Source organism: Carettochelys insculpta, chromosome 10, assembly GCF_033958435.1.
Source record: "Carettochelys insculpta isolate YL-2023 chromosome 10, ASM3395843v1, whole genome shotgun sequence".
Lineage (NCBI taxonomy): Eukaryota > Metazoa > Chordata > Testudines > Carettochelyidae > Carettochelys > Carettochelys insculpta.
Window position 1 is genome coordinate 9,481,426 of NC_134146.1, and position 21,175 is coordinate 9,502,600.

At 47.0% G+C, this 21,175-nt stretch overlaps 1 protein-coding gene across 3 annotated transcripts in view; it reads left to right on the plus strand.

The window, feature by feature from the left end:
- YEATS2 (YEATS domain containing 2) overlaps positions 1 to 21,175 on the plus strand; it is a 73,491-nt gene that overhangs the window by 51,091 nt on the left and 1,225 nt on the right. For all 3 annotated transcript variants that reach the window (XM_075003611.1, XM_075003612.1, XM_075003613.1), the window contains 9 exons: positions 1,415 to 1,546; positions 1,815 to 1,922; positions 2,820 to 2,931; positions 4,928 to 5,001; positions 6,207 to 6,286; positions 7,477 to 7,678; positions 17,584 to 17,810; positions 18,504 to 18,578; positions 19,382 to 19,455. In XM_075003611.1, the coding sequence (XP_074859712.1) occupies positions 1,415 to 1,546; positions 1,815 to 1,922; positions 2,820 to 2,931; positions 4,928 to 5,001; positions 6,207 to 6,286; positions 7,477 to 7,678; positions 17,584 to 17,810; positions 18,504 to 18,578; positions 19,382 to 19,455 (1,084 nt within the window). The remainder of the gene's footprint in view (positions 1 to 1,414; positions 1,547 to 1,814; positions 1,923 to 2,819; positions 2,932 to 4,927; positions 5,002 to 6,206; positions 6,287 to 7,476; positions 7,679 to 17,583; positions 17,811 to 18,503; positions 18,579 to 19,381; positions 19,456 to 21,175) is intronic.

A 21,175-nucleotide genomic window follows, 5' to 3' on the forward strand; every position in this document is an offset into this window, starting at 1 on the left:
ACTCACCCCTGTCCTCTGCCCCCTTCTCTCCTTTCTCCCTCCTGCCCCATTCTTCCCATCACACCTCCATCTCCCTCTCCCAATTACCAGGAGAGGATCTGCATGCCAGTTTGGCTCCTTCCATCTCCCATGGCTCTCAGCACTGTGGCTCCTCCAGCCCCTGGCTCTGAGCCGCCTGCGCGAAGGCAGAGCGCAGCTGCTGCCCCCAGCCTGCCAATGGGCAGCAGCCTCCAACAGCACAGCTGCTGCTCAGCCCCTTTGCAGGCAGCGGTGACCGGGAACCAATGCGCTCAGCACATGTGGGTATGGAGAGGGGAGCTCCCATGCCCTGCCCCAGCCTCTCCCCTCCCCACAGTCCTCCAGCCCTGGTGGCTCTGGCAGCTCTAATGAGTTGCCAGCATTTATTGAGGTGTAGGAGAGGGCCAGGACAGCATCCATTATTTCCAAAGTCCGTTAAATCAAGGATTTACCGTACCTGTGGTTAATGTTTCCTTGGCTTAATAATTCAGTTAGTCATAAATGCAAAATGTTTCAAGAAACGGGTTTTCTTCTCGTGTATCCCAGCACATTTAAGGTAGTTTCATTTTATGGAAAAAAAAAATTCAGCTGACAGGTTTGTGCATTCTTAATTGAGCTCCAGTTACCATCCAAATGCAGCTTGACACAACTCCTAATGAAAAAGAAAATTGTCATCTAGTAAATAAGAAAAGTCATCCACTATTGTCTAACATTAAAAAATAATGCAAAAATTGAGACTCTGGATGAATGTTTTCTAAGTTAGACGGTTGCTAAAATATGTACAGTGTATTCTCTTGGTTAGCAGAAAGAAATAGGAATGTTAATATAAAAGCTATACTTAGTTTTGAACCAATATGTTTTAATGACTATACCCAACCAATGAGAATGGGCTTTTCTTTAGGAAAGTTCAAATGAAAAACAAGATTGAAATTAATATTTTAAATCAAGGTTTCCTGTTAAGCCATGATTAAAATGGTTAATTTAAGTTAGTCCACCTAGGTGAGTGTGCTGCATGCTCCTATTAGCAATGCTCTTCAAGTATTTATTGTTAAAGGGCTTGGGAAACCCAAGTTCAAGTCCATTCAGCATAAATTTGCTTCATGACCCTGGGCAAGTTATTTAGTCTCTCTCTGTCTTAGTTCCCCATCTATGTAATGGGGGTAGTAGCATGGCTGTGCCAGTGGCTATTCATTTCACCTTATGAATATCAAAGCACTGTGCAGTAAAGCTATATGATGTCAGCGAAGCAGCTCAAAGAAACTTTAACAATTCACTGTGAGCGTTGACTTCCTAAAAGGACAGCAGTAGTTAGCTTATACCAACTTACTTCAAGCAGAGAAATAATAGGGGCTAGATTAACCTCAGCATTGTCTAATGTGTCTCTCCGTTCTTTCAGGTTTGTTAAAGATCCACTCAAACCAGTCCAGTCCCCAGCAAGCTGTGCTGACTGTACCTAGCCAACTCAAACAGCTCAGTGTAAATACAGCCTCGGGGGGTGTTCAGACTATACTGATGCCTGTGAACAAAGGTAAAGTGCAGAGAAGAGTACCTTTGACCTAGCGGTGACCTGAGCCATTCTCACTATACAGCAATACAAGGGTTACAAATACCCATGAAGAAAATGAAGTGGGTTTAAGCTGTTCCTAAGCTTTCATGCAGCAAACAGAATGTAACTGATTATCAAGGGTTACAGAAACTGTTCATCTAAAACAAGGGTGAAGCACTGTCTGCAAAGAGTATCTGTTCTGGGAGCATGCAGCAAATAATTTTTATAGTTTTTCCTGTTTTTCCTTTAGTGATACAGTCACTTTCTAGTGCTAAAGTGTCTGCTGCGACAGCTGTAACCCCAGTCAGCCCGGTTGTACCCAGCCCCTCCACAGCATCAGCCACTAAAGGTACAACAGGTCAGTATCCCTCTCAGAGAAGCAGACAGTGTGTGAATGAACATGATTGCCATACGGATGTGTTCTGACCCCATTTGGAGACACCCCACTGCCCTGGGTTGTGTTTCTGCTGTGTCCATCAATTAAATTGTAACAAACAGAATCTTGGGTTTGGAAAAGTGAACAAAGGCGATGGCATGGGGGCTGGGGGAGCAGAGACATACAGAAGAGCATTAAAAAACTTGAAGGAGGCTAGTCGGAAAGGTTCCAAATGGTAGTAAAATTTTGCATGGTGCCAACCTATCACCATGGAGACATATGCAACGCTACACGATAGCAAGCAGTGTGTATTAATCAAAGCAGGATCACTGCCGTAAGGATGGTAATTCAATGGTGGAATCACTGGATGAACTTCCCAGCAGCACTAAATGTCAATGACTATGACATGCTAGGCCTGGCAGTTGACAGAAAGCCAAGGGATGCTTGTGATATTGGATCATCATATATGTAACTCACAAGCACCTGATACTTCGCACATGACTATTTTTCACAAGAAGACGACAGTGTTTTTGAATGAGGAGTGAAACTGTGTTTCACTTCTTCTCCCTCCACCTGATAAAGGGTGACATGCCAACAGGCCAGAGTTTGCATGTTCTGAAAGGGTAGAATACACCCATGGAATTGGGTGACATGGCTGGCTGTGTGGGGGAACCTCATCCACGCACAGGCACAGTACTGTTCTGTGAAATGAGGACACTGGCATTGCAGGCAGTTTTAATCCTTCTTTCCTTCCTCCCTCCTGCTCCTAAATAGAGCTTGTCTGATCAGTTGTACAGTTCTAATTTTACTGCAATCTGCTGAGCTTTCTCAGGCGTTGAGAATTCTTATTTTAAAAATGTGTTGTCTGTTTCTCTGAAGTTAAGATGGAGCCTGATACAGCTGGACAGAACTGCAACTCTCTAGTCTCTCAAGATGGTCAAGCAGCAGTAAAGACAGAAGAGAGTTCAGAACTTGGAAATTACGTTGTCAAGTAATTGTTCTTTCCTTTCTGGGTTACTCTTTGGGCAGATCCTAAGACAGTATAGGACAATATCAGAACGCTGGCCGAGGAATTGGGTGAATAAATTTGAGCGCCACTGACATGTTCTGTAACATACTATAATATAAGTAGTCAGGTAGCTGAGGTGCATTTTTAGAGCTCTGTTACCTTTGTACCTGCAGGACGTAGTATTAAAGTACTGATTCTATGAATTGACTAGTACTCAGAGCAGCTATAAATAAAGCTGTTTAATGGTGCTTTTATGGAATTGGCTAAAAATTTGCATCTTAGATCATCTGTTTACTCAGCTCCCACTGCAGTTGCGTGTTCTGATCAGTGCTGGACTATGGTCCTTGAAATACAGGTGAAAATAATTGAGGGGGAGTATAACTGATCCTCTTTCGGCTTCTTTTGCTTTTCTAAACTCTGCATGTGTGTGTGCACGTTACCTCTCTGTATATTTGTCTGGTTGTTCATGTAAATACTCACATGCTGCTGTATTTGACAAGCCATCTTCCCACATTCTAAATTGGGAGTGAGCCTGAGAAAGTGGTATTTGGTTCCTAATGTCCTAAGAGCATTTTCATTTCTGACATCGTGTCAAAACTGGGGGCTTCTGTGTGAAGCCATCAGAAGTGCTTATTGGAAGCTCTACACCCAGAGCTTGGCCAGCAAAATACCGTTCTGTAGAAATCCCTGAATATATGAGATCTCCTATCTACTCACAATTGTGCCAATATCTTGTATCTTCCTGTTACCATTTCGAAAAAACTTCCTAGCAGGCACTTGCTCTGCTGGAGATTTCCATAGGGATGCCCCTATATAAATCAACCAGAAGCAGATATGTTGTTTGAATTTCATGCGCACGTCCTACTGTGAGAACTTAGAGAAATAGCTTCTTGCTACCAGACATATTTGAAACAGTGGTATCCTACAGCTCCGGTGCTGTGGTGGCAGGCATTGTGCACCTGAGATTTCATCCTGGCAGGATGCAATCCAAGAAGAGACAGTGACCTGTTTGGGTCCTGATCATGCACTGGTGTCCAGCTGGATGGAACTTTGTGCTCACATTGGCTATGTCTACATGTGCACGCTACATCGAAATAGTCTGTTTCGATGAATAACGTCTACATGTCCTCCAGGGCTGGCAACGTTGACGTTCAACTTCGACGTTGGGCAGCACCACATCGAAATAGGCGCTGCGAGGGAATGTCTACACGCCAAAGTAGCACACATTGAAATAAGGGTGCCAGGAACAGCTGCAGACGGTCACAGGGCGGACTCAACAGCAAGGTGCTCCCTTAAAGGGCCCCTCCCAGACACAGTCGCGCTAAACAACACAAGATCCACAGAGCCGACAACTGGTTGCAGACCCTGTGCATGCAGCATGGATCCCCAGCTGCCGCAGCAGCAGCCAGAAGCCCTGGGCTAAGGGCTGCTGCACACAGTGACCATAGAGCCCCACAGGGGCTGGAGAGAGAGCGTCTCTCAACCCCTCAGCTGATGGCCACCATGGCGGACCCCACTATTTCGATGTTGCGGGACGCAGATCGTCTACACGTGCCCTACTTCATCGTTCAACTTCGAAGTAGGGTGCTATTCCCATCCCCTCATGGGGTTAGCAACTTCGACGTCTCGCCACCTAACGTCGATTTCAACTTCGAAATAGCGCCCAACACGTGTAGCCATGATGGGCGCTATTTCGAAGTTGGCGCTGCTACTTCGAAGTAGCGTGCACGTGTGGACGCGGCCATTGAGTCCCATTTGTTGATTTTGGTAGAAGTACATCTAAGATTAAAGAGTTGTCTGTGTGCAAAGCATTGTAGAATGAGGGATGGATGTGGAAATATTTGTTCAAACCTGTGTTGATGTTAGCACATTTTTTCAGTGGTTTTTTTTTTTAAATTGATTGGTGTTACTACCCTGTATATCTGATATATCTTTTCTGAAAAGTAATGACTCTTCACTGGGATCTTTATCTTTGCAGCATAGACCATCTGGAGAATGTCCAGCAACTTTTAACAGCAGTAGTGAAGAAAGTTCCATTAATTGCCGAAAAAAGTAAGATTTGTATGAAAACAGTCAGTTTGGTGTTCTTATAGTGCCAAAGTAATGCATAGCACTTTGCAGCTGGAAAAGATTACACAAAAAGAATGAAGTGAAAATGCTGCCCCAGAAAACTTACTTTCAATTTTGCTGCCTACAAAATGCTTAGGAATCTAAATTAGCCAAGTCCTACCAACCAATAAGGGCTGCTGTTGGCAGTTACATAACTGAAATAATGTAACTGAGGTCACCGAACTGCAATGTCTACACAGTTCTGTGTTGATGGGAAATGCTCTTCCAGAGTTCCTTTAAGCTTCTCAGGGAGATGGAGCAAAGGAGTCAAAGGAAAAGTGCTCTACCATTGACTTTGTGGGTCTTCATCAGACCCGCTAAATCGACATTGCTGCAGCAATCACGGCAGCGCCATTCTAGCCATAAATATAGAAAAACCCTAATGTGGTACACAGTCTTTCTTACGTGAGCAAGACTTTTCTGCAGCATATCAGTATCAAAGATATCAAAGATAGCCGCTTTTAGGCAGCCATCAGCCTCATTTCGTCTATCATTGATCAGGGGAAAGTCCTTTTTAATTGCACACCCACACTTCACCCATATATGAGATTGGGAAGGAAGCATACTACTAACGATGTTGCCCTAGTAACAAATGTACTTTGAGGAGTAGGAGCAGCTGGAGACTGAAAAGGACAGAATTTGAACAAAATCAGTAACATGAGCAAAATGGTGGTGGTGGATGGTACGGTAAATCTTCCATGTCTTCTTATTTTAGGAGTCCTATATACCATTCATTTATCTGCTGATTGGGCATTAACTCCCACCTTCTAAGTTCATGGCAGCGAAAACTTCTGGAGATGTTCTGCATTTTATTGTTGCAGTTTCTATTTCATATTTATATTTGTAATTGTTAGCCAAATAAGTGTTTTCAGAAGGAAATTCCTGCATACAATAGCAAAGCCTCACTGAACGTCCTCAGTCATGTTTTGGCTTTTGGGGGTTTAAAGTGTGACTGGCCTCAAGTGTCAGCCTAACTTGACAAAGAGAGAGACTGTACAATAAAGAATCCAGTTTCCCATTCTCCCCACTAAGCACAAGATATTCATTGAAAACCTGTTTGGGATTTTTCAGAAGATGCCAACAGCAAAGAAGACTAGATTTCAGAGTTACTAAATTTAAACTCCAGTTTTTGTCCTTGTGCTCTGTAGGCGAAGATGTCAGTTCTTTCCGTGCCAGTTCAGTGGAACAGTATTACAGCTGGAATATTGGAAAGCGAAGGGCAGCCGAGGTAATCCACTCTTTCTGTGTTTTATAAGTATTGGTGATTCAAACTGGAGAAGCTTCTGGATGGGGAAACTTGGAGCCACTCCAAAGTTCTTAGCTGTGAGATAACTACTTTGATATATTGGAAATGGAGGTGATTAGACAATAGATCTCCAGTTTACTGTTGTCAAGGTTAGTAAAATGTACATGACCTTGAAGTTCAATTTTCAGTTGAATTTTTTTGGAACCCATTTAAATTTTTGTGCTGTGCAATGTAATGCAGTTTGCACAGCCTTTTTTAACGCATTTTCTCCATAGTGGCATCATTGTGTGGCATAATATTGCGTGTCTTAATTCCCCCTGCTATCTCTTTCGCTATATTCCATCCCTACCTGTGATTTTCTGTTGTAACTGCTCTGTGTTGCACAGACTGAATGAGATGTGGCCTCAGGGAGAGCAGTTTACTACTCTCAATTCTGTGGAGAGGCATTTTGTGTAATTGTTTTGAAGCTGCTTTATGGTGTTGCAATTGCCTTTTCCTATTGTTTACATCATTTTCTTCCCTTGTTGCTACGGGAATGACGTATATAAAAATAATGAAGCTGACTAGATGGTAGCGCTGTTTGGGTGCATGCAGTTAAACAAGCTGCAAAACAATAAACACACATTTCTCCGTAATGGATTTCAGTTACTGTGATCATAGGTGTTGCTCATCACAGTAGACATCAGAAGTTCAACAAAGATGGTGATGTTGATAGAGTAATTAACGTAGCCCCTGTGGAACAGGGATCTTTCAATTTGACATAGCAAGTGGGAACAAATCACAGTTTAAATGATCTGTCCAAGGCTACAGGATGACTCAGGATTAGGACCACCAATCCTTGCTTCGAGAACAAGAAGTAGTCTTGTGGCACCTTATAGACTAAACAGATATTTTGGAGCATAAGCTTTTGTGGGCAAAGGTTTTGCCCACGAAAGCTTATGCTCCAAAATATCTGTTAGTCTATAAGGTGCCACAAGACTACTTGTTGTTCTCGAAGCCACAGACTAACATGGCTACCTCTCTGATACTTCATTCCATGCTTGTTCTTCCAGGCCCGCTGCTTTTTGAAGAGGTACCTGGTGGTGGTCTTGGAATCCTAAATTGTGTTGTGGTCTCCTAGAACTCAGACATACATCTCGACTGAACAAAACTCTCCCTTTGGTTTCCCACAGTGGCAACGAGCCATGACTGTGAGAAAAGTCCTACAGGAAATCCTGGAGAAGCACCCCAGGTTTCACAACATCAGCCCCCTGAAAACCAAGCAGGTGGTGCAGTGGTGTCGATGCCATGGCTACACTCCACCTGACCCAGAAGCCCTAAGAACAGAGGAAGATTCAATAGAAGATGTGCTTACGCAAATAGACAGTGAGCCAGGTGAGCACTTATGGGAGCCACCTCCCATGCCGTTTACCCCCCAGTGCCTGTTAAACCACTCCTGCTTTCTTCTCCAGCACATTCTTGAGGCAATTTTCACTCCATCGGAGTGGAATTAGGAGTTCAGCACGACCTAATAGTACAACTGCCATTTCCTTACCAAATTGTTTCCTGCTGTTTGTTGTCACATGCTCTGTGCCACCTAATTGTTGACATTACAGTAGCATGGAGAGGCCCCAAGCACCATCAGAATTCCATGGGAATGCCATGGAGCCTCTCTAATCTGGAACACTCTGAGCCAAAGTCATCCATAAACCAGTATGATTTTACCACCCGGATGACCACTTATCATGGGTGTGGCCAAGTTTTCCTCAGTCCCATAAAGTTTGTTCTTCTACGAGTGTCCCCGTGGGTGCTCCACAATAGGTGTCGGGCTCTTCCAGCAGTTTCTCCTGGATCGTGCATGCGCTGGCGCACGCCGTTCCCTTGCACACCCCCAGCCACATGCGTGATCCGGTCCCCGCCAGGTCCTTCTCAACCACCATCGGCTGCAGATGAAATCCGCTCAGGCTATGGCCAGAGTCAGATTAGATAGTGTTTCTACGTGTAAGTTGTTTTTTTTTTCTGGTTTAAAAAAAAAAAAAAAAAAAAAAAAAAGAGAAAGCAAGAGAATATCTCATTTTTTATATATATATATATATATACACACACACATATATATATATATATATATATATATATATATATAAAATAAAAAGAGAGAGAGGAGCAGAGAAGACGAGTGGACGTAAAGGCCAGTAGGCCTCCCCTTGCAGGCCGGTGTCCGCAACTCGGGTAAACAGGCACGAATTAAGTGTCAAGTACCCTATTAACAGTAAAAAGACTCACCGCGATGTCCTCTTCAGGCTTTAAAAAGTGTGAGTCTTGCCGCGAAGCTTTGCCGGCCTCCAATGGGCATAGTGAAAGCATCCGGTGCCTGGGGGAAACATACGTTACCCAGAAGCGTTCCAACTGTGCTAAGCTCACAGCCAGGGCCAGGAAAAACAGAGAAATGCGGCTAAAAATGCTCCTGTTTGATAAGGCTCTCCAGCTGGACTTGCTGGAGAGGCCTCAACCAGAAGGGCCCTCTGGGCTCCACAAGAGGAAGGCGGCTTCTCTCACCCCCTCAGTGCAGAAACGGAGGAAGCTCTCCCCAGCCCGATCCCTGCCGGCAGGTTCAGCGAGCAGGACGGGCGGAGCACACAGCCCCCAGCCGCATACTCAGACAAGCGGTAGCGCAGCAGCGCACGTGGCAGAGGCTGAGCCTCCGATTACAAAACAGCCGGCATGCGCGGCACCTAGAGCAGCGGCCAGGCAAGCACCGGAACCAGCGGCACCGACTCCCGCGGCACCAACGGCGCAGGGCCAACAGGTAAGGAGCCTGCAGACACCGGAGGACGTTATCCATGCGGCACTGAAGCTGAGCAGGCCGAGCGCGGCGCCGACAGCGGGGCCGAGATCCCCGGCGTGGGAGGGGGCGGCGCCAGCCCCGCAGGGGAGAGGAAAGGTAAATGGAAAAACCTGGCACCGCAGCCCTTCTCCAGATAGGGCTGCACTGCTGCTATCAACAAGCCCTCCCCTTATGCTGCACGTGCCACCCAGAAGGACGGGGTCTCCACTGGCCTATCCAGAACCCCCTTCTCCGTTCCTCCAGCCAATGTCACCATGGCTTGGGCCACCTTCGCCCTTCCTGGGATTGGATCCCTTGGAGTACTATCACAAACCAGTTTCACCGCTATCTGTGTTGTCACGGAGATCTCGCTCTCCCAGACATCGGGGGTACACACCCAGGGAGTGGTCCAGGTCTCCACCCCCAGACCCATGCCCATGCTGCCATGGTCGTCCTTATCATGCTGGACACAGACACCCTGGGCCTACACCCAGGGGCAGGTCCCCTCCTGCTGTCCAATACCCCCGGGGACACTCCGGGCCGGGGATGGAAGCACAGCGATCTCAAGGGGAGTTAATTTTAGAACCCCGAGACTTCCCTTCGCAATCCTCCAGCGAGTGGGTGTATCATCGGCCGCAGGAACCTGAGAGTTCGAGGGAGGTTTACCCTAGTGGCTCCTCCTCATCCTCCCCAGATGAGGCCGTGGCCCCCGGGGATGTTGCTCCCCCGGATGACCTCAAACAGTTTCAGGAGCTGTTTAAAAGGGTGGCTTTCACGCAAGGCATCCAAACGGCAGAAGTGCAGGAGAAACATCACAAACTCCTGAAAAATTTGAGACCCCTGGCTTCATCCAAAATTGCTATCCTGCTGGACGAAGCCATTATGGAGTCAGCCACTACCATATGGCAGACCCCAGCCTCCACTCCGCCTATGAACAAGAGAGCAGATAAGAAGTACTTCGTCCCGGCAAAGGGCATGGAGTTCCTCTTCAGTCACCCACAACCAAACTCACTGGTGGTCAAATCGTCCCAGCAGAGATCAAAGACTTCTCAGTGCAAATCGGGGGGATCAGACAAAGATGCCAAGAAGCTAGAGCTGTTTGGCAGGAAGGTGTATTCCTCTTCCACCCTGCTATTGAGAATGGCAAATTATGCGGCACACCTAGCGAACCATAATTTTGATAATTACTCCAGGCTTACTTCTCTTACGGACTCACTTCCGGAAGATAAGAAGCCGGTGTTAAAGGCAATTGTGCAAGAGGGCTATGCAGCTTCGAGGACGGGAGTCCAGATCACCCTGGACGTGGCGGATACGGCAGCACGCTCAACGGCTACAGCAGTGGTCATGCGTAGAGAATCCTGGTTCCAGATAGCGGGTATCCTGAGGGACCTACAGGCGAAAATTGTGGATCTTCCCTTTGACACGCAAAAGTTGTTCACAGACTCAACCGACTCGGTCCTCCACTCCAGTAAGGACTTGAGAGCTACACTTAGAACACTGGGTATTTATACCCCTCCGTATAGGAGGAAAAAATATTACCCTCAGCAAAGACGCTACCCATACCAACCACAGCGTGCGCAGTATCAACGGGGCTAGGACCAAGGGCGACATCAACAGCAGCAACAGTACAGAACTCCCAGGCGACGTTCTCAACAAAGCTGTACATCCTCGGGGCAGGCCCAAAGGCAACAAGTTTGACGGGCATGTTGAGGGCTGCACTATCACCACCATCGCGCAATGCCACTCCCATCTCTTGTTCCATTATCGCCTCAGACCGTTTCACTCCCAATGGCAAAAGATCACCGCAGACAAATGGGTGTTAGAGATCATAGCCATGGGTTACGCGATGCCCTTTCAGTCGCTCCCACCGCCAAAATCTCCATCCAGGCCCCACCTCAGGGACGCTACCCCCCGAGGCGAGGCTCAAGCAGGAGGTGGACCACCATATGTTCATAGGGGCGGTGGAAAGAGTGCCGGAACAATTCCGGGGGAAAGGCTTTTATTCACGCTATTTCCTCACAGAGAAGAAAACAGGAGGCTGGAGGCCCATCTTAGATCTTCGGGGCCTCAACCGATACTTATGCAAACAACGTTTTCGGATGATTACAGTCGCCTCCATACTCACGGCACTGGATGATGGAGATTGGTTTGCAGCCCTCGACTTACAAGATGCTTACTTTCATATAATGATCCACACAGACGCTTCCTCCGCTTTATGGTCGGCAAGGAACACTTCCAGTACAGAGTTCTTCCGTTCGGCCTCTCCTCGGCCCCCAGAGTCTTTACCAAAACCCTGGCAGTGGTGTCAGCCTACGTGCACAGACGGGGTATTTATATTCCCATACCTGGATGACTGCCTACTGAAAGGGGCCTCGAAGGCAGAGGTTCTACACATGATACGTGTCACAGCGGACACGTTTTCTTCGCTGGGCCTAGTCATCAATTTCACGAAGTCAAAGACCGACCCCACACAAGACATAGAGTTGATAGGGGCACATATAAATTCTATTACAGCAAGGGTGTACCTTCCCGACGCCCGCTTTCGCGCCATCAGTTCGCTGGTGCAAGTCATTACATACAGCCCCACGGTGCCGGTCTTAATGTGCTTGCAGCTGCTGGGCCACATGGCGGCAGCGACGTTTGTGGTGCAGAATGCCAGATTGCACGTGCGCAGCCTGCAACATTGGCTGGCGAGCGTCTACAAACCAACATCCCACACTGTCCGCAGGGTGGTGTCGCCCACGACAGAGGTGTGCAAATCCCTGCAGTGGTGGGTAAACCCCAAAAACCTGCTAGCAGGGGTACCCTTTCACCAACCACAAATCTCTGTTTCTTACTACCGACGCCTCCCACATAGGATGGGTAGCACATATTGGCGACAAGGTGACGCAAGGGCTATCGTCCCCTGCGGAACAGTCACCGCACATAAACATACTGGAGCTCAGAGCAGTGTTCAACGCCTGCAAACATTTTCGAGACCACATATACAGCAAAGTAGTCAGGATCAATACAGACAATACCTCCACTATGTTTTATGTAAATCAACAAGGAGGAGCCCGATCCCGTGCCCTATGTGCGGAAGCAGTCCGACTGTGGAACTGGTGCATTGCCAACAACATAACGTTGAAAGCCACGTACTTGCCAGGCGCTCACAATGTGAAAGCGGATCAGCTGAGCAGGCGCTTCGCACTCACGCACGAATGGCAGATCCGCTCCGATCTGCTATGACCGATCTTTCATACGTGTGGGTTTCCCCAGATCGACCTGTTTGCCACCCAGCACAACAAGAAGTGTCCCCAGTACTGCTCCAGGGCAGGATTGGGGCGGGGCTCCCTAGGGGACGCATTCATGATTTCATGGAAGGGCCCCCTACTTTACGCGTTTCCCCCCACAGCGCTTATCCACAAGGTCTTGCAGAAAGCCAGAAGGGAGAGAGCCCGCGTGATTCTAGTAGTCCCAACGTGGGACTGGCAGCAATGGTTTCCCTTGCTTCTGCGCATGTCGGATCGCCCACCGCTCCCTCTTCCGGTGGCGCCAGACCTACTCACACAGGCCCAGGGGTCCATAGTGCACCCGCACCCTCAGGGTCTGTGCCTACAAGCATGGTTAATCCATGGCTCAGCTCCTTAGAAAGCACATGTACGGAGGGAGCACAACAAGTCCTGGAAAGTAGCCGAAGGACCTCCACCAGGAAGACTTACAAGCAGAAATGGACTCGATTTACAGCCTGGTGTTCCGCCAAGCAGTTAGCTCCGCTTGACGTTCCTATACCTGTAATACTAGAATACTTACTGGACCTCAAGAGGGGCGGGCTTTCCCTATCCTTGATAAAAGTCCACCTCGCAGCTATATATGCTTTCCGGCATACAGAGGAGGGGCCCACGGTATTTGCCCATCCTATCGTTACCAGGTTCCTGAAGGGGTTGGTAAACCTGTATCCCCCTCGGAAACCGCTTCCACCATCGTGGAACTTGGACTTGGTGCTCGGCATGCTAATGGGTCCACGCTTTGAACCGTTAGCTACAGTTCCCCTGCGTCTCCTTACAATAAAAACAACCTTCCTCCTTGCAATTATGTCAGCTCGCAGGGTGAGTGAGCTCGCAGCAGTTATGGCAACGCCGCCCTGCACAGTATTCTCAAAGGAGGCGGTAGCCTTACGGTTGCACACAGCTTTTGTTCTGAAAATTTCTTCAGAGTTCCACCTTAATGAACCAATAGTTTTACCCTCGTTTTACCCGAAGCCTCACAGCTCCAGCAAGGAGGCACGCCTACATCTCCTGGACGTGAGGAGAGCATTGGCCTTCTACATAGACAGAACTAAGTCCTTCCGGAAAACGGACAGGCTTCTAGTATCTCTCGCTCCCAGGTCAAAAGGAGAAGGTCTCTCTTCACAGAGAATCTCAAAGCACATTGTTTCCTGCATAAAAATGTGCTACGAACTTCGAAAGACTCCTTTGCTGGCCCTGCCCAGGGCTCACTCCACCAGGGCGGTGGCAGCATCAACAGCCTTTTTCAAGGGCATCGCGTTAAAAGACATCTGTAGAGCAGCGACTTGGTCATCCTACGACACCTTCGCCAAGCATTATGCGCTACATCGGGTATACCAAGAGGACACCCGTCTGTCGGCAGCAGTCCTTTCGGGGGCAAGCTGCACATAAACCGATTACCCACCTCCTTACTTGGGTTACTGCTGGGTAGTCATCTATTGTGGAGCACCCACGGGGACACTCGTAGAAAAAAGAGAAGTTACTCACCATAGTAATGGTGGTTCTTCGAGATGTGTCCCCGTGGGTGCTCCACCACCCGCCCATCCTCCCTGCTTCGGATCTCTGTTTAGAGTTTTTCAGGAGCATTCAAGGTGGTTGGTCAAGGAACTGGCGGGGACCGGATCGCGCACGTGGCCGGGGGTGCGCAGGGGGGCGGTGCGCGCTGGCGCATGCGCAATCCAGGAGAAACTGCTGGAAGAGTTCCGATCTGCGGCGCCTGGTGAGCCCGTCACCTATTGTGGAGCACCCACGGGGACACATCTCGAAGAACCACCGTTACTACGGTGAGTAACTTCACTTTTCCAGGCACCAGTCCTGGCTCTCAGTGTTCTGTGCTGTTGTTTAGCTGTCATTTACCCCATCTGTCTTCTAAGAGCCCATTAAGCAGTGGAAGTGCTGATAATGTGCTAGACAATATTGACATCCCATAATCTAGCACATGTTCTTGTCTGGCACTGGTCAGGTCCCAAGGGTGCCAGACTAGAGAGCTTCAACTTGTCACCACCAAGGTGTTTACAGTCTAAGACATTCAAAGAATGGGGGAATGCTGGGGCTGCTCTCACCACCCCATGCATAGAATTCCACAGCTGAGCACATTTCACTCTTAGGAATCTTCTCCCTACAATTGAGCAAAATTTTCCCTTTCTGAATCTATTCCACACTTTGTCTTGCACTGCTCCTTGGTATCATTTTCAAAGAATTCCTCTCCAAACCACTTCCCTCTACTGTGGCTGGATTCCTCCCCACCCTGATCTTACCAGGATTTTATAAGCTGTGAAAAGACTGATCCCGGGTTGTGTCCCTGGTCATACATTGTGCTGGGCCAGATATGCCTGGCAGAGAGTGCAGCTGGGGCCCCGGCCTGCTGCGTGATCAAGCACCTTACAGAGGTGATGTGCTTGTGGAATAAAGGCTGTGGAGGCTGAAGGTTCTTCAGATTGATCTTTACTTTCCAGTTGCTTCCTGTGGGCCAGTGTGATTCTGGGATGGTAGTGAGAGAACGTTAGGCCTTGCGGGTTGTGCCTTCCTGAATGGCGCTTGCTTCCCCAACTTGGAGCGAGGGAGAGACGGGTGAAGCGGGCCAGGGAATAAGCAGCTGTCTGGAAATCAGTGACACAATAGTCAGTTATTTGACGTTAAGAGCAAGGACGCAACCCCTGAGGCAAGACACACGCAGAAACTGAGTGCTAATAAATCTGTGAACTCTCCTCCCCCAGCCGACTGCAAGTGCTCAGATTAGGGCCAGTTCTCTTGGTTTAAAAAATCTCCATGGAGGGTTTTATTTTGCCTAATTAGCCTGTGTGCCTTTGAAAGGAAATTTGTTAGGAGCATGGCAGGCTGTGCTGCTGCTGGAAAATCAACTGAGAGCAAGAATATGAAACTGTCTGAACTTTGGGGAGCCCAGCGGGAGAGGCATGGCTTACACCTGGAGAGAAGTGAGCCTTCCCCCTCTGCCTCGCGGCCATCCGTAACCACCCAGCTGCTCCCCAATGGGACTTACCTGCTAGGAGTTTACACCACAGATCCTGTCAAGACAGAATACCAGCTGCCATGAATGTCCTGTTCCTGGACTCTGAATGCAGCCCCTCCCCAGTGTCAGGCCTCTGCCACTAGGGTGGATTTCTGCAGTTCTCCCACCCTCAGCCCTGGCCCTGAGGTACAGTAACCTGAATATCAGCCACATTTCCCTGACAGTCCAACAGAGATCAGACACCTGGTTTCTTCCCTTCTGGAGTCTGTGACCAGTAGACCAGAACTGCCTTCTCAGAACCAGCAGATTGGTTTATTTTAGCGGTGGGAGAAAGCATTAGAGGGTGTTCGGAGCCTATACGTGTTCATCTTACCTCATCCGCCCCCCGCCCCGATGATAGCATGGGCAGGCCTGACTTCTGTGGACACTCCTACAGGTCCTGCATGTCAGTCAAGTCCCCCAGAACAGTTCTTCAGCATCTCTTTCTTCTCTTGGGAGTGAGTCCCTTTTAGTCCAGCCAGAGTTCCTGTCCACATGTCAGCTCCAAGGCTTTGGCCCTGCTTGGCAAAACCTGTTTGGTAGGCCCAGGAAGAAGTCAAGCCAGACTCCTCAGAGCTTGTAACAATCCTTAAGCATTTGTGGAGGGGACTGCTCTTCAGCAATGCTCATTTGTTGTTCCTTACAGCCTTCTGTTCAGCCAAAACAATAAACACATACAGTAAACATCCCAATAACTAGGTCAGCGTATGGTATTCATCATTTGCTGCAGAGCAGGTCCATGGCCGTTGCAGAATCTACCCTTCCCCCCCCCCCCCCCCCCAATCTCAGTCATGTAAAATGCTTGTGCTGTGGTTCCTGCCTTTGCTCATCAGTAATGTTCATGGAGCTAATAAGAGTTCGTTATGCCATTCTAGTCAACTCCCTCTGACTCTCCTGCAAAGCTTCCTTGCCCTGCAACAGGCCACAGCTGAGCCAGCTTTGGCATCTACAGCTTAATGTTTTGTAAAATCCATGCTCCTGGTAAGAAATGTGTTGTGCTTGGTTTTGCTTCCCACAATCCTATGATGAGGTTTTTGTTTTTGTTTTTTTGTTAGCTCCCAGTGTAGATGAGCAGAATTTAGATGTCTTCTTGCTTTCAGCAAATGTCTGTTCTGCAGTTCACATGACAAGTTTCTGAGGGTTTACTGCAAGTGCCTGGCTTTTAAGAGGTGGAAGGGCCAGGGGATTAAATAATGGAACGAAGAAATGGATTTTACCCACCTGAAAGGGACAGTTGTGGCACTGTGTGCGAAGACCAGTTTCTTCAGATAAAAATCAAAGCAGTATTGAGCTGTGAGCAGTCCTGTAGGGCAGGAAGGGGTCTGAGTAGGAAGGGGAAGGTCAGAAATTCAGTCTTTTCAAATGACTGACTGTGAGGTGAACCCTCGATTTAACAGACCCCAGTTGAACAGACTTCGGAAATCATGAACACTGTCTGACAGCCTACCCCCCAGTAAATGCCAGTGACTCACCAGACACACTGGAGCTGCCACTGCTGGAGGAGGGGCCAGGGCTGCTGCAGTGGCTGGGACTGCCAAGATCGCTGGGGGTTGCCAGGGCCAAAGGAGCCGCCAGGGCCACTGCAGCAAAGTGTCTCCTGTCCTGCAGATTGGGATTTAATGGGCATTCGACATTAATGGATGCCCCTTCCCCACTATTAGTCCCTGAAATCGAGGGTTTGCTATACATGCTGGAAGGAGACTGGCCAGTTTGGAGGCATGGTAATGAGAAGGTGCAAAAGCGACCGTCATCTCTTGGCTGGGCTGTGGGTAGAGTCTCATACAGACACAATAGAATTTTGCACACTTACGCAAACTGAGAATCTGCCTCTCTGATTAATTACCTTTTCTAAATTAGATCCTTATATTTAACAACATGACTAGTATCCAGAGCAGTGCGGCATTTCCATTTCTCACTGCAGTGACAGGCATATGTACTAGTGTGTCAGACTTTGTCTTCCAGCAGTTCTTTTGTAGAACTCTAAGTCCACACAAGCCTGGTTCTGGGTGTCATTGAAGAGGCAACTTTTGGGCAGTACTTGTTCTTTCTTCAGCCTTGCGCGCTGACGTGGGATATACCAGCGCATGCCCTTTACTTACCTGATTTTTTTTCTCTCTGGGCTTCAGGCATGCATCCATTTTTAAGGGCTCTTCTCATCACACCCTGCATAACTGCATAAGACTGAATGCTTCTCTTTTAGAGTGCCCATCGTCTTACACCAGTGGCGAAGAACTCTGCTGCAAGCTGGAGGAGCTGCAGCAGTTCCTGAAACAAGAACCAGAGAATGAGGAAGAAGTGGATATCCTCAGCTGTACTGAGCCACTGAAGATAAATATTAAGAAGGAACAAGAGGAGAAACAAGAGGAGATGAAGTTCTACTTGGCCTCCATGCCTGGCTCAGAGTTTGTGAGAGACATGGCGCAGGAGGTAATGAAACAGGCTTCACCGAGCTAATTATCATCTTAGGTTGATAATAGGCTGTGTTGCCCAGATGGATGCTGTGCTGCTTACTGATGAAGAGTGAGTGATGTATTTCTTCATGGTAGCAGATTGTGGAGAAAGGATTGACCTGCTGTGTAGCAGCTGGGGGAGAAAAGAGACCTTTTCCCTTTCCAGTCCCGTCAGCTAGAGGGGGGAGGGTAAAGTTTGTCCTTCATGCTCGTGTCTAAGCAGAGCTCCATATGCATCCCACATGCAGGTCATGGCTAGCACAAAAGGCAGGGCGCTGGGGACTGGAGCAGAACTGTTTAATCAGATTCCGTTTTCACAGCTGGGGCAGGACATGAAACTGTTAAATTTGTACAGTTAATCTCTTTATTGAAGTATTGGGGGCGAGGGGGGAATTAAAAATTCTATAACTTATTCTGTGTTTTGAGATGTTCACGCAGCCCCTTGGTATCATCAGGTTTCATCTGCACTGGATATTCTTTCAAATCTAACCCTGGAAGTTATGCTGTACTGAAACTTTGCAGTGCTTGTTTGAGTTTTCATTGTAACTGAGTACACCTGAAGCACCTGGTTCCCTGACAATTCTTCCATAACAATGCACTACCCATTATTGGTGGCTCTACTTGATGCAGTAATCTATCAATTTAAAAATTACTTTCTCTCATTTTATAGATAGGGATTTCTTTTCAGCCTGTTGAGCTACATAAGAATATTTATGCATCAGTAATAGAAGATATGGTTTTAAAGGTAAGCTATTATCTGACAGCGATTACATTTCTGTAATTGTATTTGACCCAGGAATATAAAATAATAACCAGTTCAGAAGACTTGCACTGAATCAAGTGTTCAGTCTGTGTGCGGGTGGATGGGTGAGAGTGAGTGTATGCATTTTGAAAATCTCCTGTTACCCGCTGGGCTGAAGACAGTCCTGTGATCTAGAAACACCTGAAGTTTCATCCTCTGATAATTATTCTGACACTAGATCATTCCATAACTTTGAGTAAATCACATTCCTCATTGGTAGAAATAAGGTATCTACCTACCTGCTAGAGATGTTTATGGGTAGTGTTTGAAAAGGGTTAAATATTTTCCCTAAAGTATTACCGTTCCCTTTCTGGCTGCATTGCCTTTGCTGTGAGCCTGATGAACACCTGAAACGAGTAGTAGATCTCCCTCATGTGGGACTGTGATATCCATGCCTGTCATTTGCAAGTTCAGATAAAGCAAAGAATGTTATTTATCACCAAACCTCTTTAGCAACTTGAAATTGGGGAGTCTTAGTGATTTTGTATTAGGACTCATACAAATAATTTTTAGCTACACTTTTTGCTAATCTTAGGAGAGCAGAAATTTTTCCAGGTTGTAGATAGTTTCCAGTTGATTGACTGAACCATTATATAATAGCTCACTAATTGCGAATTTAAAAAAAAACAAAACAAGCCTTTGACTGAGCTGCTGCTTATTTATGAAAGTGAAGTCAGATTGAAAAGGAAATCTATTGCTTAGTGTGTTTTTTTACATGTCATCCCCTTACACCACCTTTGTCTTAGGCGACTGAACAACTTGTGAATGATATCCTGAGGCAAGCACTGGCTGTTGGGTACCAGACAGCGCCTCACAACAGGTACGGTGACTGGCCTTGCTTTTATCATTTATGCCATTTACATAGAAGTGTTACTTAAGCAGTTGTTAAACCCTCAGTATGTAGAATCCTGGAAATGTAGAACTGGAAGGGATCTTGTCATTAAGTCTAGGACCTGGCGCTGTGGCAGGACTAAGCAAGCCTAGGCCATCCCTGACCCGTGTTTGTTCAGCCTGTTCTTGGAAACCTCCAATGATGAGGATCCAACAGCTGCCCTTGAAAGCCTGTTTCAGAGCTGAACTACCCTCACAGTTAGGGAGTTGTTCCTGGCTGCAGATTATTCCCATTACTACTTGTCCTACCTTCAGTGGATATTTGATCACCATCCTCTGTATAAGAGCCTTTAACATATTTGAAAGCTGTTATCAAGCTTCCCTGCAGTCTCCAGGCTAAAGTTGATTAATTTTGGTTTGTTGGTTTTTTTTAATTTCATCGAAAGTCAGGTTTTCTAAATCATCACCAGTTCTTGTTACTTTCCTCTGGACTCTATCCATTTACTCCAAATCTTTCCTGAAGTGTGGAGCCCAGAATTGGACCACATTACAGTAATTTTATTTTGACCATATTACCCCAGTTTTCTTGTAAGAATGTCATGTTAAACTATGACAAAAGACTTTCGGAAATCAAGATACAGCACATCTACTGCTTCCACCAGTCACTAAGCCAGTAACCCTGTCACAGAAAGAAATTAGGTGGATTTGGTATGATTTGTTCTTGACAAATGCATGTTGGCTATTCCTTAAAACCCTGTTACATTCTAGGTGCTCACAAATTATTTAATAGTTGAGTCCAGTGTCTTCCCAGGTTGAAGTTTGGTGGACTGGTCTGTAACTCCCCTCTGCTTATCCTTAAAAAAGGGACCAGTGTTTGTCCTTCTCCAGTCCTTGGGGACCTCACCCATCCTCCACGAGTTCTAGGAGATCATTGCTAATGGTTCCAGGATTGTTTTGGCTGGTTCCTTAAGAACACTGGATTAATTTTTTTAGGCCCTGCTGACTTGACTACAGCTAACTTTTATCTAAATATTATTTAAACTGTTCTGTTCCTTTCCTATTTTGGCATGAATTCCTTTGCCTGTGGTGTTAATATTGTGTTGAGTAACAGGTCACTGTTATCTTCTTTAGGCCGAAGCAAAATAGGCATCAAATATATCATCATCCTTGATGTCAGTAGTTTTTCTGCTTATGTTTCCCTTCATCTTACAGCATACTCTCTTTTGGGATTTGCAGGATGTCTGTTACCCATGTTAATAAAACAAATTTTTAAACAGTTCATTACTACAAGAATTGCTGAGCAAAAGTAATTCCTTTGCTGGCTTGAATACTAACTTCCTATAATGACGCCGGTACACCTCATGATGTAAAGTTATCGGTCACTAAATGTTCTGCTTCAAGTGCTGCTCAGTATTTCCAACCAAAGCACTTCAGTTTTACAAACATTTGCAGTTTTGGTCCCTGGGTTGGCAGGGGCTTGAGTTTTCCAGAGAAGCAGCTTGTTTGTCAACACTCAGGGAGTGAGAATTAGGGAAGTGCTGCATTTTGCCATTGAGCCAAGTAAGGAGCCAGCAAGAACTTGCAGATCAAAATTAAAGGGGCGGTTGCTTATCTCAGAGTTCTGGCATGGATGTGGAAGACCCTCCTTCTTGATCAATATAAGTTGATCTGCAAATGATCTGCCAGTGTCCTGACAAATTTCCAGTAGC